The sequence below is a fragment of the Haliotis asinina genome, chromosome 3 (genome assembly GCF_037392515.1).
Source record: "Haliotis asinina isolate JCU_RB_2024 chromosome 3, JCU_Hal_asi_v2, whole genome shotgun sequence".
In the NCBI taxonomy this organism is placed as follows: Eukaryota; Metazoa; Mollusca; class Gastropoda; order Lepetellida; family Haliotidae; genus Haliotis; species Haliotis asinina.
The window spans coordinates 83,539,440-83,560,689 of NC_090282.1; the positions used below are offsets into that span (position 1 = coordinate 83,539,440).

The 21,250-nt window shown below is 36.3% G+C and overlaps 1 protein-coding gene across 4 annotated transcripts; it reads right to left on the bottom strand.

Moving 5' to 3' along the window:
- Nucleotides 1-328: 328 nt before the first annotated feature.
- On the bottom strand, nt 329-21,244 carry LOC137278610 (aryl hydrocarbon receptor nuclear translocator homolog). 4 transcript variants are annotated; one of them, XM_067811082.1, is made up of 15 exons: nt 21,071-21,244; nt 17,930-17,978; nt 17,386-17,460; nt 13,051-13,208; nt 12,732-12,811; nt 11,869-11,961; nt 11,335-11,452; nt 10,968-10,997; nt 10,583-10,777; nt 10,029-10,209; nt 9,292-9,398; nt 8,198-8,348; nt 7,391-7,721; nt 6,757-6,835; nt 329-4,879 (listed from the first exon to the last, which is right to left on the bottom strand). In XM_067811082.1, the coding sequence occupies exons 1-15, from the start codon at nt 21,111-21,113 to the stop codon at nt 4,650-4,652; spliced, it is 1,920 nt and encodes a 639-aa protein (XP_067667183.1). In that variant the 5' UTR covers nt 21,114-21,244; the 3' UTR covers nt 329-4,649. The 4 variants fall into 4 exon arrangements, with proteins under 4 accessions (XP_067667183.1, XP_067667182.1, XP_067667181.1 ...); XM_067811081.1 differs by having other exon boundaries at nt 329-4,957; XM_067811080.1 differs by having other exon boundaries at nt 329-4,957; nt 13,051-13,223.
- Between the last annotated feature and the right edge of the window lie 6 nt (nt 21,245-21,250).

Here is a 21,250-nt window from a genome sequence, read left to right on the forward strand (position 1 = left end):
ATTCAGTGAGGAAGTTTGTCTGGATTGAAGACTACCATTCATGGGAGCAAGGAGAAAACTGGATGAACACCAATTAACAGTATGCAAAGTGGGATGAAAATCCAGCACTGAAGCAGGTCATGACGGTGTGGGATATTGTCAACCATGGAGGCCAACCATGACTCCAAACAACAATAACAGGTTTCTGGTCTTGCACTGAGAATTTCCATGCCAAAAACAAGTAGCATGAGTGGAAAAAAATTGTCACTGTCTGCAAATGAGTGACTCCAGATTGTGCATCCAGCTGTTGATCGCTGGTGAATGACGTCATCATACAAACAACAGAAACTTTCTTCCACAGCCAGTGTTTTATTAAGAGAAAGAGACGATATGACTACATGAAGACAGTATGATAACAGTGAGAAGTAACACCAAACTTCTCTGATCACATAATTTACAAGACCCTACCATCGTAAGAAAGTCCCCACCCCTCTGCAGTGACACTTCAGCTAGAATATATTCAAAACTATACTCCCACCTGAAAGCATCGTCATTCTTGTTATCTTTGACTACATACGCATGTGCAATTGTCTGATACCTTTCTATTATCCTTTCAAAGAATAAATATCGCTGATGAATTCCAGCAAATTCAGTTAAAATTACGTTGACACAGTTACGCAGTAATACGTAATGCGGAAATGGTTATTTATGCTATAAAAATTAGTCAGTTACAGTTTGAGAACATGCTGCCCAAGAGAAAAAAGGACATGGTGAGATCTGAAGACTTGAGAAATAAAACCAGAGTACCATGCATTTATTATGGGCAACTATGATAATCAGGTGTTACCTTTTAGCGGAGTTCCACGGCTGGCTTGTCTGTGTAAAATACACATATAGAACTTCTGAGTGTAAATGAGTCATATGTACAGAAACAATATATACACTGTGATGTATATGAAAAGATGAGGTCTATTTTTTACACTAATGTAGTGTTGAAGGGGATAAAATTTTGGCTAAAATGGAAAGAATTAATTTTCCACTCCATCAATGTGGATCATATAGAATTTAGGCTGTCACTCAGAGTCAAAAGTGTCAATTTCCTTATCATCAATAACCACAAAATCATATTCTAATGTTTGGTAATATCAGTTCAGTTGATATGTTCATATTCAACTCAGGTCAAGATCCTGAGTAGTGGAGAATCAACCGATCAACATAGTAAAATCATTACGATATCATAAGCACTAATTCATAGAACTCCATCAGATAACCATAAACAGTATAATCTCTACCCTTCTTCTATTTACATAACTAAAACCAGCTACAGAGGTGAGGAGCACTTAGGACAACCTGTACAACATTTTGACTAGACGCTACTGAAGACGGATACAACCCAGTACAACCAATAACAAAAACAACACACATGGTTACATAGAAGTACAAGATAAGTTGAACATGTTGGCAATGTATCTTCAGGGCTTCCTTGAGATGCCATAGTGAGTCAGTTCCATGGATAACCCAGCTGCATCACAGTTGGAGATAAGATTAGCTTCACACATAGTAGTTATTTGTGGCAGCACACCCAGGATTTCAGTGTGACAGTTTCCATGGTGACATGGACAGAGTGTGGTGTCCTCTCATTAGACATTAGTAAATGTCTATTTTCTGCCTATGCATGTCTGTACATGGGTGAAACATTGGAGTAAGTCAGTAATCTGTGGCAGAGAAAGGTGTCCATGTCAAACAATGGCTTGGGATATCAGCCATAAATTAGCATTAGTCTGGGTTAGTACTATCAGTCACACACATGCTTGTCTATTGCAGTATTAACACTATAAGATTGAAGGCGAGGCATAATCCAGTTTCACCTCACCTTCAATGTACAGAGATGGACAGCTAATACTGCAAACATGTCTCTTGGTGTCATCTGTTCATGGACTTAGATCACCATGTTGGGAATGGTAATGTTACTGAAGGTCTTAGGACCTGTGCATTGAACTCAGGTCAAAATAAGGGGAAGCTAAGCAATGTTGGGTGCAAGCCTTATATAGTCATTGGATGGGTGACTGTGTGTGACACCTGAGAGTTTCTAAGACTTCAGTACTGTCCCACTAAGAAGCACATGTGATGCATGTGGTCGCACCTTAGACAAGTGAGTTTGTTCAAATTGCCTCTGTTCACCCTGTAGCAGGTTGTGCAACTTATTGTGCCATATTATCAGGGAAGGCATCTAGCATTAAATACCAGTTACCATCTGCTATGAGGACATAGCTGACATTTTAGCTTATCTTGCACATCCATGTTACACATCTCTCATCACGTTCCACACATTTAAATCACTACACTACCCAGTCTTGCAGGATATATAAAGTGCAGTATTTGTACAACTTGATAACATCACATGAAAGTATGTCAAATCCTCCTCAATAACCACTACAATGTTTTGATTTGTTTTGTGCTTTGAACAGCAGCCTTGTGACAATTCCTTGCCACAGAACTACAGCTAGACTTTCTACATTCACTTCCAATAAGGGAGGACCTGGAGACAATTCATATTACCTTCTACAATTCTGCTGGCATTTAAAATCAATGGGGGTAAGTTTATTTTTCATACCCCAAAAACAGGAAGCAAGAAAGTCAAAGTTCCTCAAATATAAAATGGTGCTTGTAGCAGCCATGTTGCGTAGTCCATCACACAATACTTGTAGAAGAAATGAATCAACACAGCAATGAAACAAAGGGTGAACAAAAAAAGCCAAATATGACAGATTGTGATATAATGTAGTTTGTATGTAATTCAAAGTATAATATTCAAAATATCAATAGCATATATATCTAAATTGCATAAAATATATATAAATGGCACATATTATCAAATATGATATCATGTGCAACAATAACAATTCAAACAAACTTTCTTGTCTAAATCCAAGTTTGCACTACTGGCTTCTATAAATGGTGTTAAATGAGGGTAAATGCACTTTAAAACATTTCTAATCCAAATGGAAACAAGTACAAAAATATACTCCAACTGCAATAGATGATATAAAATACTATAAACACTGTCTACGTGTTTTATCCATAAAATTGTTGTGGTCAACTTATTAAAGCTTCCTTACAAAATCACATTACATTTGCCTACAAGGTTGCCATAAAGTTTTCAGACTCTCAATATGCTACAACTAGTATTCCACATTGTACATGCAAAGAAAAACAATAATGATAAATTAAATAATCTGAAACAACTCTTTCTAACCAAATGAATTATCAAGAAATTGTTACCCATCTCAGATGACTGTCCATCTCTTGAACATTTGCCTGTGGATAAATCTTGGCTAAAAGGGATGTTCAGGTCTTGCTTGAACTTTTCAGATAGCCACTCTAACCTAGCTCTATTCAAGGGCAATAACTGACCTACAGCCAAGTTGCACAGGAACACATCACTTTGCTTTCAATATCATTAACATGTGTCTTAACAACACAATTGTTAATTGTAGTGAAGTGCCTGTGAAACAAACCATATCAAATACATATGTAAAATCGAAAAAACATCATGTTTTTAAATGAAATACTGAATACTGACATAGACGTTTCTCTCACTGGAGAAATAAGATGTATAACACGAAAGATAGGTGGGATAAATATTTCAACAGAATTAAACAACACTGATTGGACTACATGTTTACTATGTTTATGACTGAAGATGACAAACAACTGTTTAAGTCAGTGGGCATTACATGGCAGTCCACTGTGACTTATCAACAGGGTAAGGTGGCAGAACCACCATCTGACATTATGGGAGAAGGAATTATGCATTTCTGTTCTTCAAATCATATCAAAAGCATACCCTCAAAACTCACTATCCTTAATGTGATATAAAAATAAGAAGTTCCTTTCTGACACAATAAAGCTGGTTTGCATTGGTCTGTAAAAGACCTGTAACGAAAAATCAACAAATATTTCCTTGCATTTCTCTCAAATGAAAACCCACGCTGGGAATACATTTCCAAAAATAGCACAAAAACTGAACATGATGCATTCATAACCATCAATATGCAAACAATTAAAAGTAAATATACTATCAAAATAATGATAACCCCAAGTAACAATTTCCAAAAATTAAAAACTATTTCATGAAATTTTATTAATACAAGTTCTCAATTAGCTAGTTATTTCAAATGATAGAGACATCATAATTTAATATATTCCTATCTTAATATGACAAAGTAGCCATTTCAGCACTTATTGATATGACAGAATGTCAAGTCTCTGAACAGAGAAGGGCTACACAATTTCATGGCATTTCAGTGTAATGTAACAAAATCATCTTTAAAATGATGTAGTAACCAATAATGCAATAGATGAACCAATAATGTTAATGTCATATCAAATTCATAATCTATCACCATCAGTCTTTATTTTATAAATAAATTACTTTTGTATATCGCCATAAAATCGCTGCCCTGTGTTAACCAGATCGAAGCTAATCAGTGACCATGTGACCAATCTTAAACTGTTCTCTCTTACCCAATTTCATCCATATGGATGTTAGCACTCCACTCAATGCTCTCAATGAATACAGTCTTCCACTTCACTGGTACCGATGTGTCAACCATCAGGCTTCAGACTTTGTTCATACATTCCTTAGAAATTCCCCCAATCCCTTGCATTCATTCTGTAAAGTTAGGAAACATTCCCAAGTCGTTGAATTCAGAGGCAGGTTGATCCAGCATTCTGAACACGTCACTGAATTCTTCCTGCCCTTGATGTTGCTGTGCCTGCTGTTGTGCCTGCTGCTGTGCCTGTTGCTGAGCCTGCTGTTGCACTGCTGCTGCCTGCGCTGCTGCTGCCACATCACCGGAGGTCCCCTGCTGCCACTGTCCCCAGAGAGTGGGGTTTCCTGTGGAGGAGGACCGATAAGCGAGGTGTTGACAGGAGGGGGCACCTGCTGGGATGGCACTACCGGTGCTGGGACCCACTACAGCGATAGATGCAATAGCTCAATACCGGCGCAAGTGGAACATTACAAACACACTCATTGCCAAAAAGTTTTTAAAAGTACCTTTTGATCCAGGTAAGTGAGGCTGAGCATAGTGCATCAGCATATTTATGATCTTACAACAAAAGGGCTTTCTTTCACATTTTCCTGCATATGACTTGAAGTGTCAAATTTGTTTTCATAAAATATCTTTCAAATAAGCAATTTAAGTCTTTGCATACTTTATGCTTAACTGTAGGTTACTGCTGAGGAAAAAAACAATCATAGAAAATATAACAGACCTTTTAAGTTCATGACGATTAACACAACAACTGGCATTTCATGGAAAGAGAGACATTTTCACTGTACTGAACATCTGTTACAACAATGAGAAATATTTTCCAATTTCAGACAGATAGCTTAGTTACTGATACACAAAGAGAGTGTTCATGCAGATATCTGAAAGCAATGCACTCTGTGAATATTTGACAGAAGGAAATACACTACCATGCTCAGGAAATAATGTCCTTTATATGCTTCCTAAAGCTGCCAGCATGATACTGCAGCATGCCTTATCTAGAAACTGTTCTACAACACATGCACACTGACATGCACAAGTATATTCAATTCAAAAACAACTACCAGCGAACATGGGTTATATAATGACTGACACCTTTCACATGAGCTGTTTCATCTGTTACTGTCATTGTAAATTTGGCCATGATTATTGCACTTTGCTGTATTGAGAATAGTTCTTATCAACACTTTTTGAAGTGAAGTTTAAAGTGTACCCATCATGGTTAATGCCATCCCGCAGATCTGAAAAACTAGATGTTCCAAACGAAGACAAGTCACAATATACATCACAAACAATAGATTGCAGCACTGTTAAATACATGGAACTATCTATAATGTGAATGTTTTCCATAACATCCTGTTAATCGCTGTGCACACAGGGTTTCCCGTCAAGACAGGCTTGTGTGTATGACCTGTGATTTCAAAATAATTTCTAATATATCAAAGGGACAGAAAGCATGGTGCTTGTCTCATGATAGTTATTGAAGATCAAGAGTTTCATCTTAGATAAAACCTATATTCATCTGTGAATGATAAGGTCTGAATATTTTCCATTTGATATTTTTTTTTTGCAGTCATAGGCTATAAATAGCCATATGTAAAACCAGCTATAAGAGAAAGGAATTTAGCTTTAACACTGTTCAACTTCAAGTTAGTTTAATAAGCACTGCTTTCTGACAAAAATATTGATGGATACATGACCACTGACACATGACTGAGGTGTCTGTGTGGAACCATCATGGTATATTACTGCTTCTAATTCACAATCCCAGCAGGTGACAGTGCACACACTGAATTGTGTTTTGGAGGACATGCTCACTCCTCACATGTGTGAATGAGGTCTGAAGGTTTGAAATCTCATCAAAAATTGATCATCTTGCAGAACAAGTCAGTCAGTCAATTAAATGACCGATTCCCCTAAAAATGACTGGTGTGGCTTGTATGCATATCTGTTTGAATAACTCATCGTCATTCTACACACTAGATGTAAACTACTTGTTAAAGCCACCTATTGCAGCATAAATATGCACATTATACAGTTTTGACTTTGATGATGAGTTGGGGAATGGGATAAGAACAAGTACAAGAGAGGAGTACAAGTATAGGCTGGATACTGACTACACAAATAGCACAATGCACTAAGGATAACATACTGGCCTGAATGGCTAGATGAGATATAGAGAGGTTGGGATAGCATGCAGACACAGGCCGGACTGCCTTACCTGGGGAGTTGGTGTTGGGGCTGATCTGACTGTAGCCCTGAGGGGCACCTGCTCCTGCCCCAATGAAATCCGGTCCACTCTGTATATTTACAAAGCAACAGTTTCATATCATGAAGAGAAATATTACATGTGTATTCAAGTGTATTCAAGTGAGATAGTGTAAATATCAGCCACATTATCTCGTAACACCAAAATATATACAAATGTCTAACTTCAACATGTCAAAATAACACAGAAGCAATCAGTATCAATTGGTACACATGTATTTCTTATGTCGTAAAAGTATTTATTGAACCATGGTCAATAACAAACCATAAGTAGTAAATCCCTCTAATCTTTGTTCTGTTGGGAGATCAGTCAGTTCTATATTGTCAAAACCAGTGGGATCAACAGCATAATGTTCCTAGGTCACCATTAGGTCACCATTAGGTCAGCTTCAATGCTGACTAGCAGGCTCAGGAAGACACCAAAATCAACTCTCACTATCAGACAGAAATTTATACCCCTCTCATGCTTGTGGAAAGTTTGTGGCTCTTTGAACGCTCAGACACTTCAGTTTCTCATCTTCCCTTGCAAGGGCTTTATTGAATGTATTTGTTTCAGGGTCTGAAAGCCAAGACTAGATAGAACTCACCTCTCGGGAATATGTGCCTGACCAGCCAGATGGTTGGGCGGGGCTCCTCCTCATGACCCCTGGTCCGACAGAAGGCACTGTGGAGGTCTGGGACAGACCCATGCTGGAAGAATGACTGGGGTACCTAATTGTGGGCTGTTGGTATTGAGAGTAAACATCAGGGGCAATAAAACGGCTGGTATCGGAGGGATAAGACGGTGCTTCAGCATAATCCTTCCTGATATCTGTGGGCATGGTACGGTTGGCAGGATATGTGTTGATGGTTGGAGTAGGTTCGGCTGACTGGTCACCTGGGTTCGGAATTGCAGCAGAAGGACCTTGCTGGACACTCCTATATGGATAGAATGATTTGATCACCAGCTGTTTGGTGCAACTCTGAGAGAGAAGTGAAGAAGGCACTAGCTTCCAACCTTATGCAGTCATAAGCAGAGATACTTCCCATTAGGATGTAAACAATGGCTTCTTTGTCACTGTGAGGGCAATAGTGAAATTTTTCTGTCCATTAAACACCATAATGCATTATTTTCCTGTCAGTGACACAGATCTTAGAAACATTGTCATTAAAGTGTTTGGCATTAGGATATGAAAGACAGCACAATTCTCAGTTTTTACCATGGTGAATTAAGCGAATTAACAATCTAATATTAACATCAGGACAAATATCTATATTTAGGATAGGTTTGTATGCACCATATGTTTTCATTGGGGCCTCAAAACTCTTGATTCTGCACCAGGTAACGCGTAACTGAAAACTAGAGTAACAATCCAGAAAATCGATACTTCCAGCTAACATGAGCTATTACTCACTTTGCTGATGAGTTTGTGCAGACAATGTACTCGACTTCATCAGTGTAGGGGTTCTGGAAGCTGAAGCTACTGGTGCGGAGCCACACCCAGTCTCGGTTTGAGGCTCGGAATCTGTACATAATCGACATCACCTGTCCTTTCAACTTCAGCACTGGAATAATGACACCACAACATAGTAGAAGACAGTCCACGGAGAAAATAACAAGCATACTTTCACAAATGGCCTGATACTCAATACCAAGTGCACGTATGGAGAAGTAGACTAGCAGATCCTGGTCAGTCCTAAAGAGTCATTAGCAAAACACCATGCGACAAAAGATGGGATAACAAATAAATTCTGTGTTTGAATTTTGAATATTAATGGACAAGTAAAACAAAGAAAGAAAACAAGTGTTTGCCACTAATGTGGCAATGTCCCCCATCGCTAAAGAAGACTGTAATATTCATAATATATTTACTACTCTTTACATGACTGACATCACCTGCATGACTGACATCACCTGCCTTACTGCCCACATGAGGTATCACCTAAACAAGAATCGGGACGTACGTCCATGCGTAAATATATTCTGCGTTGCAGCAAGGGTCAATTATTTGAATTTAGTAATAATAAGAATACATGTGAGTGTCATTTATCCCAGATAAATTTTATCAACCTGAGACATGAGACATAGGTGGAAAGTTCTTAAATGTCTAACCGAGAGTGCTGAATTCCCAAATTCTGCAATAGGTTCCCAGAATAACCTGCTTGAGGCTGTATGGTGTAAAGCTACCGGCACAGCTGTGCATGATTTAGGTTTTCAGGGACTTTCAGACCGTTTACCACAAATATCTATCTTGTGTTTAATAGCTGCTATACATTAACTGTTTCTGCCCTAAATAGCAACATCGCATACATAGTCACATGCATGAAACACAACCTTGAATCTTGACTGAGAATAACTTGAATTCCCTCTTGTGACGAAAATTTTAATTTAGGCCACGTTATTGTCCATCCTCTGTTGTCTTTCTAATGCTATTTTCATTTAACTAAGTATTGGTGAAGTATTTGTGATTATGTATAACCCAACTGGGGCATTACTATGATAAATTACCTTGATCAAATGTGTCCTTCATGTGAGCTTGATCCTCAGGATGGTAGAAATCGAAGGCAGACTTTCCTAGCAGTTCTTGGGGCTGATAACCCAACACAGCTGTTACTCTGGAAATTTATAATACATTCTGTACACTCAGACACTGTTTTGTTGAAGTGTTTGTTGCCAGATCCAAATGTAATTGATAAAAAATCCATAATGTATTGAATTATGTTGAAATACCAATGAAACATACACCAAATGGCATTAGAATGATATGGCCAAATAATTCCTTAAATTGGGTGCTCAAAAGTAATGTCACAACAGACATAATGACTATAAGATGAGTAGTTTTCACTAAATTGAACAATTTTTTGCAATATCACAGTCAGTGACACCAGAAATAGGCTCCATATATTGTATCAACATAGGCAATCAAACACAGTACTTCAGCAAGACCAGCAAACGCTTTAACCAACAGGCTACTCCACCATCCCAGTTATAGCATGAAACCTCTTCAACAAATTCCATAATAGGAAGAAGGCATGAAGTTTCAGCTTTATTGGAGCAGGCGATATTGAATACTAAACAGAATTTGTTCATGGAAACCAGAAAAAATTCTGAGAATGTGAGGCAAGCATAGTTGCAAGCATGGACAAGGAAAACGTCAAAACTCTGACAAACTACTGTTTTACAGACAAAATAAATAACATGAGAGAAATAACAAATAACCATCCTGGTATCCAAACTGCTCTTACCTTTGGTCCACAAAAGTGAACTTCCCATCTACACTGTGTCGTGATATGAATTCTGAGGAAGCATTAGGTCCAAGCATGTCACTGCAGTTTGGTGTACTAGTCACCTGGAGCCGACCAATGGCTACAAGACAACAATGACTTCCACCATGCTCATCACTGTCAGGACGATCTATCTGTACACCTGTAACCAACAGTTCTAATGTAATTATTGCAGGCTACCATCACATGAGAGATGACTTCCAAACATTCAGCGAGAGTTTCAAGTAATTCATAAAGTTATAAGAGTTTAGAATCATAGTTGTCTACTTTATCACAAGACAGTCTATGTAAATACTTTAATGCAATGAAAAGAATACTGTGCACATCTACACAGTCAAATGTATTGAGTAAATATGTATCATCAAACCGCAGGAACATGTTAAACATTCAACCTGTTCTTTAGTACAAAACACTTATTTCCAATTATTTGCCATGGGATCCTAATCCAGGTCCTTGATAATAAGTTGTTTCCTTTGAAGCATGCATGCAGTCATTATCAATACAAAAAGACTTACTTGAAGGCGGCCAGTTCTTGATGTATCCAGTGACATGAACAACAGAGTAGTGATTGCCGTCATGGGAAGGTCCTAAAGTGTTTCTCTGTCGTATCCGAACTGTGTGATTAGCTGTCATCGGATCTACTTGTACACTGCCCATTTTCATACGACAGATGAAACCACGACGAGATCCCATACAAAGGCGGATTGAGGCTAAAAAGCAACAACGATGTAGGATTTGCACAGAATCTATACTTTTTAAAAAAGAGAGTTTCAAAGCAAAAATGTTACTACTATCTACAAGATCCCATATGAAGTGCCTAAAGAAGATGGATTCAATCTTTGAACTATAGCTGACATCAGGTGTGAAAAGAAGTATTCAGCTGGCTTCTGAAAAACTTACACTGGTGACCTTCTTTCTTCACAGTACCAGCTGAAAATAAACAACACTCTTTATACATACCTGACAAACACTCAAAGTCAATATGAATGCTACTTCATACAATCAAAACTATTAAGATCATTGAAGATTGGAGGAGCTTTGGAAAAACAACATACATAAAATCTTTACACAGGATCACATTTGATCTAATAGCTATGAATGTTTTGAAACCATGGTTCAGAGCTGCTCCTCAAATCACATTGTGGAATAGGGACTTTAATATGAATGATGATTCAGGGAGTAAGTAAACATTTTATTTTACATCACATCAGCAATATTTCAGCCATATAGTGAGAATGATAATTCAAATAGTCTAAAGAGTGATTACTTTTGAGATCTAGGATCCGTCCTGTGTTTTGAGATTCGGTTGTAGAAAGCTGCTCTCTCACTTTGTCCACATCATCAGGGTGGACGAGGTCATACAAGACATTTGCAAACCAGTCAGACTGAAACAAAAATAGTTTGAATATGGGTCCATGTCATTTAGATAATATATCACTTAATGAAGTGATAGAACAACACCAGATTTTTTCTATGAATACAGCTCATCTGCCAAGGATGGTTTATACTGAAACAGATCTATGCATGTGAGGGTCTCCTTCAGTTCATTTTGAGGCAATCTTCATAAAACAGAGTACAGTAAATGAATAAAAGAAGTGGTATTTATGAGTTCCCTTATATAAGCATTATAACCCTTCCACAGTAAATGGATATCAAATACATCTGAATATGAGCAGTGTAACTATGTAAGACTGTTAAGGTTTCTGCCTGTTTACATTATCTCCAGCTCAAAATTTGTTAGTTGCATTGCATTTAGTGTGTGCTAAAGAAGGAAATAACCGGGGAGTGACTTATGCCTTACCTGTGACTGGTTGAGGACTGGTGTTATAGAGTCAGACACATAGATAATACGCCCTGTATCACACTGCACAACAAACAGGAATCCATCTGCAGCCTGAAAACACATAAGCACTTTGTGATAATCTGTAACAATTCATGGAACATGTCTGCAAAATATAATAGACCATCAACAAAATGTGAGCAATTCTCACCAATACACCCAAATATGACTCCAAACTTCACTTGAACAACTGCAAATGAATATTCTTGACAAAAATACAAGATCTCTAATGAAAGCCAGTAACCGTATCTGAAACAATCACTTACTTGATTGTAAAGTTGGTTGCAAAAATTTGATGTGGGATTTTCCCTTTTAGACACAGAAGGTGATCTCCAAATTTGAAAACAATCCCACCAACAGTATAAAGCAATTGAGATGGATGGAATTCCTTGGTATATCTGTATACAACCAACATTTTCTGATCAAAGTCTTCTAGAAAGAAATCAAAAGATTTTCAAGTTGTGCTCCAGAAACATAGCAGATACCTCCTCTTTGAAAACAAGAAAATATAAAAATGACAAAAATCTGTAAACAGCAGAAGGCGCCATGTTAGGTTCTGTCTGACATGTCCACCATTTTTTCAAAAAATATTGAGCATTTTTTGGCATTAAATGCAAGGAGGATAAAAATAGTTTAGTGATCATGAATATTTGGGGGTATACATTTTGTATTAGAGACTGAGCAAATGGTTTGCATGAACATATAATCCAAACATGCTTGACTGTTTCATGTTTTGGTTCAGAGGATATGAATTATAAACTGATACTGCTTCACATGAAAAGCAAGTAGCAGTATCAACAACACATGTACTATAGACAGTTTACCTCAAGGATTAGATGTTTTAACTCCTGGTCTGTCAAGAATGATGGCTTGTACGATCCATCTGTGTTAGTGTTGCCAGTGCCTGAAATCATTCCTCTCCAAATTATCTCCCTTATCACGTCTGATAGTATCCTCTACAAACTTACATGTCAGACATTAGGTGCAGCATTATGTTTTATTGCAAATTGACAGTAACATATATAATTTAACAAACATAAAACAAATGCAGTTTTATTTTGGAAGCTCAGCCATGTTCACCCAATGTTAAACATTTTTAATCAACTTTACCTTGTACAACGAATTCCAGCCCTTTAGAATTACCTCGAAGTGTCTTCATGTGAGAGACTGCCATTCTAAGAATGGTCAGCTTGTCTGGTTTTCGGGCCAGGGTGCTGCAGGTAGGCACCATATCACATAATTCGTTGATATATGCTGTCATCTTGTTCCGCCGCCGCCGCTCGATCTCACAGTGACTCTCTCTGGCAAGTAGCGTACTACGCACATTATTCACAAATGTAGCGGTCAGCTTGATAGGTCAGGCAAGCATTCAACGTCAGAAATGTAAGAACAAATGACATCTAAAATGACTATACCTAAAATCTACTTAAACATTGATAAACCCTCATTACAGCCTCGGCTGGACAGGACATACTTGACGAAAAGACGAAAGTATCGGCTGGATACATTTGATGAACAGGGGTCACTGTCCTGTCCTGTAGTGACTCATATTTACATATCTATGTTCTTTGGGCATATAAACATCATTCACTAAATGCTTACATTTCCTTCCAATGTGGCTTGCTTACAGTGTGACATAACATCCTCAACAAAACCAACATCTTACCGAACCATATGAACATAAAAGTTCACTTCCTGGCCAATGAAAATACACAATCCTTTATCCTCTAAATATGTCAGATTTTCTCCAAACATATCAGTGATAAATAAACCAAGTTTTAGCAAGTATAATGCTTCATGATGTTTGGACACATCCAAGTCTATCACTTCTGTCTGAAGATGTCCACATAATATCCAAAGAATTAATCTTACAAAAAAAGCTAATTTAGGTCCTGTGACCACGCCTATATGAGGACAATATTCTATATTTCTTTACATGTGTTAAGTGTGATAAACTGGTTACTACACTACTTGTAACCCATGCATCCTCCCAACATGCTCCAATGCATACAATCGGCGGCATAGGTCTGTTCCATGAACCATGCTGAAGGAAACATGCTTGCACATCAAACAAACTATGTAGGGGCAAACATGGCCATGTTAGTCCCAGGCTAGAGAAAATCTAGTTATAACTACCCTGCTATGATGTGAACATTCAGCCAGGTTTACACACACAAATATCTCTATAACCATTAGAACTTCAACATAAAATAGATCAGTTGAACAACTGTTACTAAATGTTTAGTTAAGCATTAAACAGAAAGTAACTGCTTCTAAATCAGTAAATTGTTTGAACATGCTTTTTAGTAAAAGAAATGAATTACACAAGGTATAAAAGCTTGAGGTGGTTTACATACACACACACACAGAGTTTTTCTGTGTTTGTTTTTCTTTCAACTGTTTTTCTTAATTTGCTCTTGTTCAATGTGTAAGATCTTAATTCTTAATTTCATAGGCAGTTTGATCATTTCTGGACTTTCTTATTATCTTGATACAAAAAACGTACAGCATAACATTGCATGATATAAAATACTTAAGTAACTATAGTTATGACCTGTTCCACTAAACTGTCCATAACGAGCATAAGTAATATATGACTGATATGACTTAAGTAGCAAAGGATGTTCAAACTGGGATGCATTTGCACCACAAATACTACAGTACTGTCCAAAATATAGAAAAATGCTTTAACTTTACTTTTCTGAAAAAATGTACGGTAATTCTTGATTTAAATAAAATGTGTACAGGTCACATCAATGAATCAGGTAATGTTTTCAAGCGTTTTACCAAAGACCAACTTGAAGGAAGTGGCAACGACAAAGAAAAAACTGAAATCTTTCCACACTGTTTCGATATGCTGTTATTAATCAAAATAGAAACACACTGTTCATTCATTTCATAATTTCAACATCTTTACACACTGCTTCACAGCAATTCAACATGTTTTTGCCTGTGAAAATCACAGCATCACCCTTATTGACCACAAGAGAAGAAAGGTTGGTTTGAACATTTTGAACATAAAACAGAAATACAATATGTGGACCTAATGTACGTCTTCAGTCATCTGATGCTAAGAAAGCATTTCCGTTTATATCTCAACAGCACAAAATAACTACAAAGGTCTGTTGTTTTCATTGGGCAACAGCCTATCTACATCTACCCATAGAAAGCATTGTTAGGGACAGTGGACTCTGACAGTCGGGGAAGATCATGCGTCAGGGTAAGGTGGCACATTCCTTTTCCATCACCCAAGGAAATTGTATCATATCTATTACATCAGAGATAGAGATAAATAAATACACATTTAACCTTATCTCAGCTATCAGATAAAGTCAACTTGTGATCTAGCAAAAAGAGCAAAATACACTGCAAAGAAACATTGAAAACTGCTTTCAAGAAAACAACCTAAACGATATTTGACATATTCCGTTATTCTTTTTGGATTGCTTTATGTTTGAATTTACTGTAAGGTTAAAGATTGTTATACACAAACATGGTATTCTGAGGTGTCAAACTGTTCCAAACTAAATTTTTATGCAGAGTTCAAAGTGTCACTCTTTCCTGAGCTATACCTAAGCAGCTTATCTTGTTTAGAATTGTAGAACTCGATATTATGTAAAATACAGGCAGAAGGCAGGGTACGGACAAAAACATTCGTTTTTGCCCATTCTGTAGTTTAAATGCTATTGAAAATTAAATTCATTTTATTTTTGTTTGTCCTGGCTATCATCATATATGCCATAAATATTTTCCTTATTTACGTGTGCGTACTATTAATCACAGAGAGACTCTTATAAGAATGTTACAGTCCTCTGGTATCACTGTTAAAAAACCTGGCAAATTTTGTTAAAAACGCTGTTGGTCTACAATCGTCATATCTTTAAAATTTATTAAATGCAGCATAGATTGTAAATATTTGCATGTAATATCTATGTGGGCCTGCTGCCTTATTACTGAAATTAATGAATTATTATGTGACATAAATATTACACATTCTGTCTGCTTTGTATGTGACCTCAAACACATTTCTTGTGTACAGCCATTATCATCACAGCTTCTTCAGATGGCATTTAGACGCTGGCACGATAAACAGCAGCAAATTTTAGGGTTTGACAATTTCATTTTTGCAATAGATGCTACGTTTTGGTGTAGCTACTAACACCACAGTGAAACATCTCATCTATTGCAAAAAGATCCTGGCTATTCACATGACTTTTCCTCTCATTTATCTTGATTCACAAAATGATGCATGTATTTTTATTTTCTGTTTTATATTAGTATAGAATCAAATACAGGCTTCACACATACATGAATGATCCATTAAACAGCATACTATTTAGTTCATTTGTTAATTTACACATTTACACATCTCTGTTGCAAGTTTATGTAGCACGTTACAATTGGGGTTTACTTTTTTGTTTACAATGTCGATAAACATCATGTGTTGGCTAATTTCTGGGAGTTATTGAGTATTTGAAGCACAAGAATATTTCATTTGAAACCTTTGACTGACACCGTCAGTTCCAAATGCATTCCCATACTTCGAACACTCAATAACAACCAGAAATTGGGCTACACATGATGTTTATCACCTAATTAGAAGTCACCTTACACAACAGTGTAGACAGAATTATTCAGAGGTTTATCTTGAGGAGTAAAAACTCCCAATAGACAGACCACAAGGGGGAAAGGACATAATTAGTCACCAAAGAATATGATAAATTCTAAATTTGATTGTTAACTTGTAAGTAAGTAAGCAAAATACTCAAAGGTTCAAAATGTTATGGGGAGCATGAAATCAGAATAATTATCAACAGTTCCTTAATGTTATCTCAAAACACTGATTACAGACAAATACACCTTTATCTTCATTAAATGAAGAGAAATAGACAGGACTTATTATCACAAAAGCAAAAATATTTGATTTGGATGTATCAAATTTCTGCAATCACATTATTCAACTAAGATATCCCAAACTGGATATGTCAAATTTTCATCACGAACACAATTGAATGTAAAATCCCATGGGTTAAAATATGTTAAATAAAAACCAAATTGGTTGAACACAAATTCTATTTGATCAAAAATTTGGAAAATTTAGATTTCCACCATGTATAGAGGTCAATACGGAATAAAACACCAAACATCAACAAGAGGAAACTGATAATACTGGTGTGAGTACAGGAATAATCGTCAAAATGGACAAGTCAAACTATTCCTCTGATCTTCAGGAGTTCCACACAACTGGGTTCAACTCAATGTCCATCCAACACAAAACCTAACCAACAACTCGCAAAACATGCCTTAGTGAATTAACATGAGAAATCTCTAGGATTAGTCAGTAGTATTTGATAAGGAACAGTTTTAAAAAACACATACTTTCAGTATTGGAAGACACTGTTTTGCCCTGTCATGTTCACCTATGAGGCCACCTACAAGTCATGCACAGAAAGCGTACAACACTTGTCAGATACAAACCTAGCAAACCTCTCTTTATCAGCTTGCTCCAGATTGTTGCCGAACGATCCTCCCTGACTGTCTTCATCGTCAGACCTACAACAGTAAACACAATAAACAATGGTTCCCACAAACTTGTTCATGTCAAACAACACTCAGTGATGGAAACTTCTGTATGATTGCAAATGGTAGATGATGAAGGAAAAGCTGGAGAGAACTGTTTTAAAGTGCTTCATTACTGAGACAATATTGTGGGAACATCTTTCCAGCGTAAACAACCTGTCACTTTTTTTAACAAACCAAATCTTCATAAAAATCTTGATGGAAACTTTCACCTTGTAGACTTTTCTTTGTTTCACAAATTTATTGAATCATGCATCAAGTGTGATGTGTACACATGTTAAATACCAAAAACAATGACATCTGAGACAAATAAATATCACAGAGGATGGTCTACGAAAGAAGGCAATATCTATTGTTAATTAACAAACAATTTTCAAAGTATTTATATATTTTGGCTGGAATGTTTCCATTAAATGAATCTAACACTGTATGAAATACTTACTCTTTCCCTCGGTTTCTTTTCCTAGATCCTTTACCACTATCAGGTGTGCCTGAAAATGAAATGTGTATACACAGTAAAATTTGATCTGTCCTTATATATGAATTCTTCATGTTTCTCTCAATAAATTTTTCATGTCAACTGTGTCTAACAACTAACTAAATCAGTTTTCACCACAAAACAATTTTCACTGGTGCTTTTTCCTATATTACACTAGCTAAAACAAAGTGCAGCCAAGTCAGATCACAAGGCAGTTCGCATATCTGTCTTGGATGAAAAACATAAATTTGTACACAGGGAATACAAACAATGCTTACGCCTTAAACACCATAGTAGACTCACATTACTACATACATCATGACCTTTCAACACAAATAGCAATATTTTTAGCAATGAAATTAAATAATCAATTATTGAGATCCAATGGAAATGTTACATTTGAACATCTGTTGATTGCAATTGTTGAATCTCCAATAGCAATTAATCAATGGTTGGAAGGGAAACATATCCATGCATTGACAGTATGTGAGAATATCAATAGTTTTGTAAACATGGTAAAGGATTTCCATTGATATACATGCAGCGCAAAATGCTAGATGCTTTGCTGCAGACTTACAGATTCATTGAGTTTATGTTTGAACTGTTTACTTCATGTGAGTTTCAGGTTTCTTATCAGTTGTAAAATGAGACTTCCAACTTGTTTTGGTCACATATAAACTATACATTCATCTGGAAAATAACTTAATATGAGAAATACCATGGACAAAAGAACTACTGCAATAGTTGGTCACTACAGACCATCATTGCAATTGCTGCTATCTCCGCAATAGTCACCCCCTACCATTTACACATGAACTGATGTCAGAGCTTCAGGTAAGCTGCGTATTTGCATAAAATATGCTACAGAAAAGTTGAAATACGCAAGAAACATAAATGCCAGCGTATGAAAAAACACTAAACATTCATGTTTACGCTCTGTCAAAATAACAATGTCTACTTACCCAACATAAATCATTTTGCATATCACATCAATTCAAGCCAGTTGAACTTAAACCTTTCTATCTCTAAATAATCACAACTGAAAAATTCTTAAATAATTCTAAAGGTAATTGAAATATGAAACAAAGATAGAATAGCAGTCGTGGTTTGTTAATCCTGCACTGATCTACCCATCTATAAATAACGACAAATCAAATAGCAGCTTTCTGTAAACAAATTGAAAATATTGTGCAAGTGTTGAAAGCTTCCACATGCCATAACTAAAATACCTAGTTTTTAATGCCTAACAAACAGAAAAAAACAACCTCAATAGAGGACTGCTAGTTAAATTAATAGGCAAATAGTGTGTATCACAATCATAAGAAACTTACTTGTCATATCCTAAATATACTTGTAACATTAGCTATTTGCAGCATGGAAGTGAAACAACGCGATGGGAACAAGTTTTTGAAGAAAACTGATACAGTGAAGACATGGCTGCTATATCATTAAATAGCTATCTTGGTACCTTGTATTACACCCAACAGATGCAGACTAAGGAACATAATATTTCTTACAGCACACATGGGTAATGACAGAGTGTTTGAATGAGTGAACCTAGTCATAGTCACAATGGCAGTATTTCAGCCATATTGTGACTTACAATTACTATAAATTCACGATAAATGCACTAATTCCATAAACCTGTTGACGAAGGACAGTAAGAGCAGCTAGTATATCACAGTAATAAAAAATAAAAATAGCATATATCTCTAAAGTAGGATCTCAGATTAGGACAATATAATATAAACATGCAGCCATTTGTGATTATACTGATATTTAGCCATAATAAAACAACAAATATTCTATGATTTAAAAGGTGAGTAGAGCTAAACTGACTTTAAAAGTTTTGGGACTACACATGGGTAAAAGTACATAAGCTATAATTTGGCATTGTTGGAAGGATTTTATTACTGAATTAAAAATATAGCATCTGTACTACTTATTTGAAATGAATACCCAAATTTTAAAAAGATTGTGGGTATCCAAAAGTAATGATCCCCACTTAAAACTGGAAATACCCACTTCAAAAGTACAGGTATCATACCCACATGGTCAAAAGCTTATCTGGAGCTCTGGATGTTTTGTAAAACAAATTTGCAACATTCATAACATCATTGTCATGATTTCAATAAAACTGATATATGATAAAAATCATTGAAAAATGGCAAATACTTAACAAACTTTGCACCAAATGCAACTGTTCACTTGCACAATATTTGCACATGCTTTCCAGCAATAACATATAATGTGAGTTTTAAGTGAGTCTAAACTTTTCAAAGGACGTGTATTTCATTTTACACATAACCTGAAGGATATGTTTCCTAAATTCCTATGAATGATGAAGATGCTGAGAGAACCTAGAATCACCACTCACTGAAACAAAATGTAAGAATTGTTATTCTGATTCCTATCTATCATTTCTATTGAAAGTTAATATGGGGTACTTCCAATCTTTTGAAAGTATATTTGGACACTTCCACTCATCGTTCACAAAACAATATTCTGAATCGCTGGATATGGTTAGCATCACAGTCAAGTTAAACTTTTGTAACATGTTTAACATTGTTAATTTTCATTAATAACTTTTATTCTCTTTCCCAACAGTTTGACTGCTGTGCAAAAAGCAGAAGCGTATATTATGAAAAGTTAAAACTAGCCAAATTTTCTGTTTGTCTTTACTTTTATCTTCAAGCAACCACAAGTAATGTACAAAGAGGTGTCCAGATATCATAAACGTCCTTGATAACATCATTAGCTTTATCTTCAATAAGGCAAACATTGTGATTTCTGAAATAATTCCAAATATATGATCATGTCCTTGTTTTCATCAGTCTCCACTTTATCAGTTTACTGATGAGGGACAGTATGGTAATACATGGCCATCTATCTCTTCCTGAAAGCTAGACTTAATATGGGCGGTCATATGTGGTTACAATACGATGAAAGGACGAGAAACTTATCATATCAACACTATCTTGTGGTATCTCGTCATGCGTATATCTGATCTTATTTTCCATTATGGTCAGACAGGATGCTGATTTTTGTAATCTTAATGTCAGTTCTGTGTTTACACTCATTCAGCTCTTAATTTCAGACACAAACCTGCAGATCCTGACGGCCCAGGTGATAAAGCGGCCGTTGCCATATCTTTCTGTGAGTCTCTGTGTGGTTTACTACAACAATTTCACGCAATAATCAATTCAAAATCGCCTAATTTAGTAAATAAACTGGAATATAATACAATTTGCCTGAAGCAATAATGGCAGACAAAGCTTCCTGGAG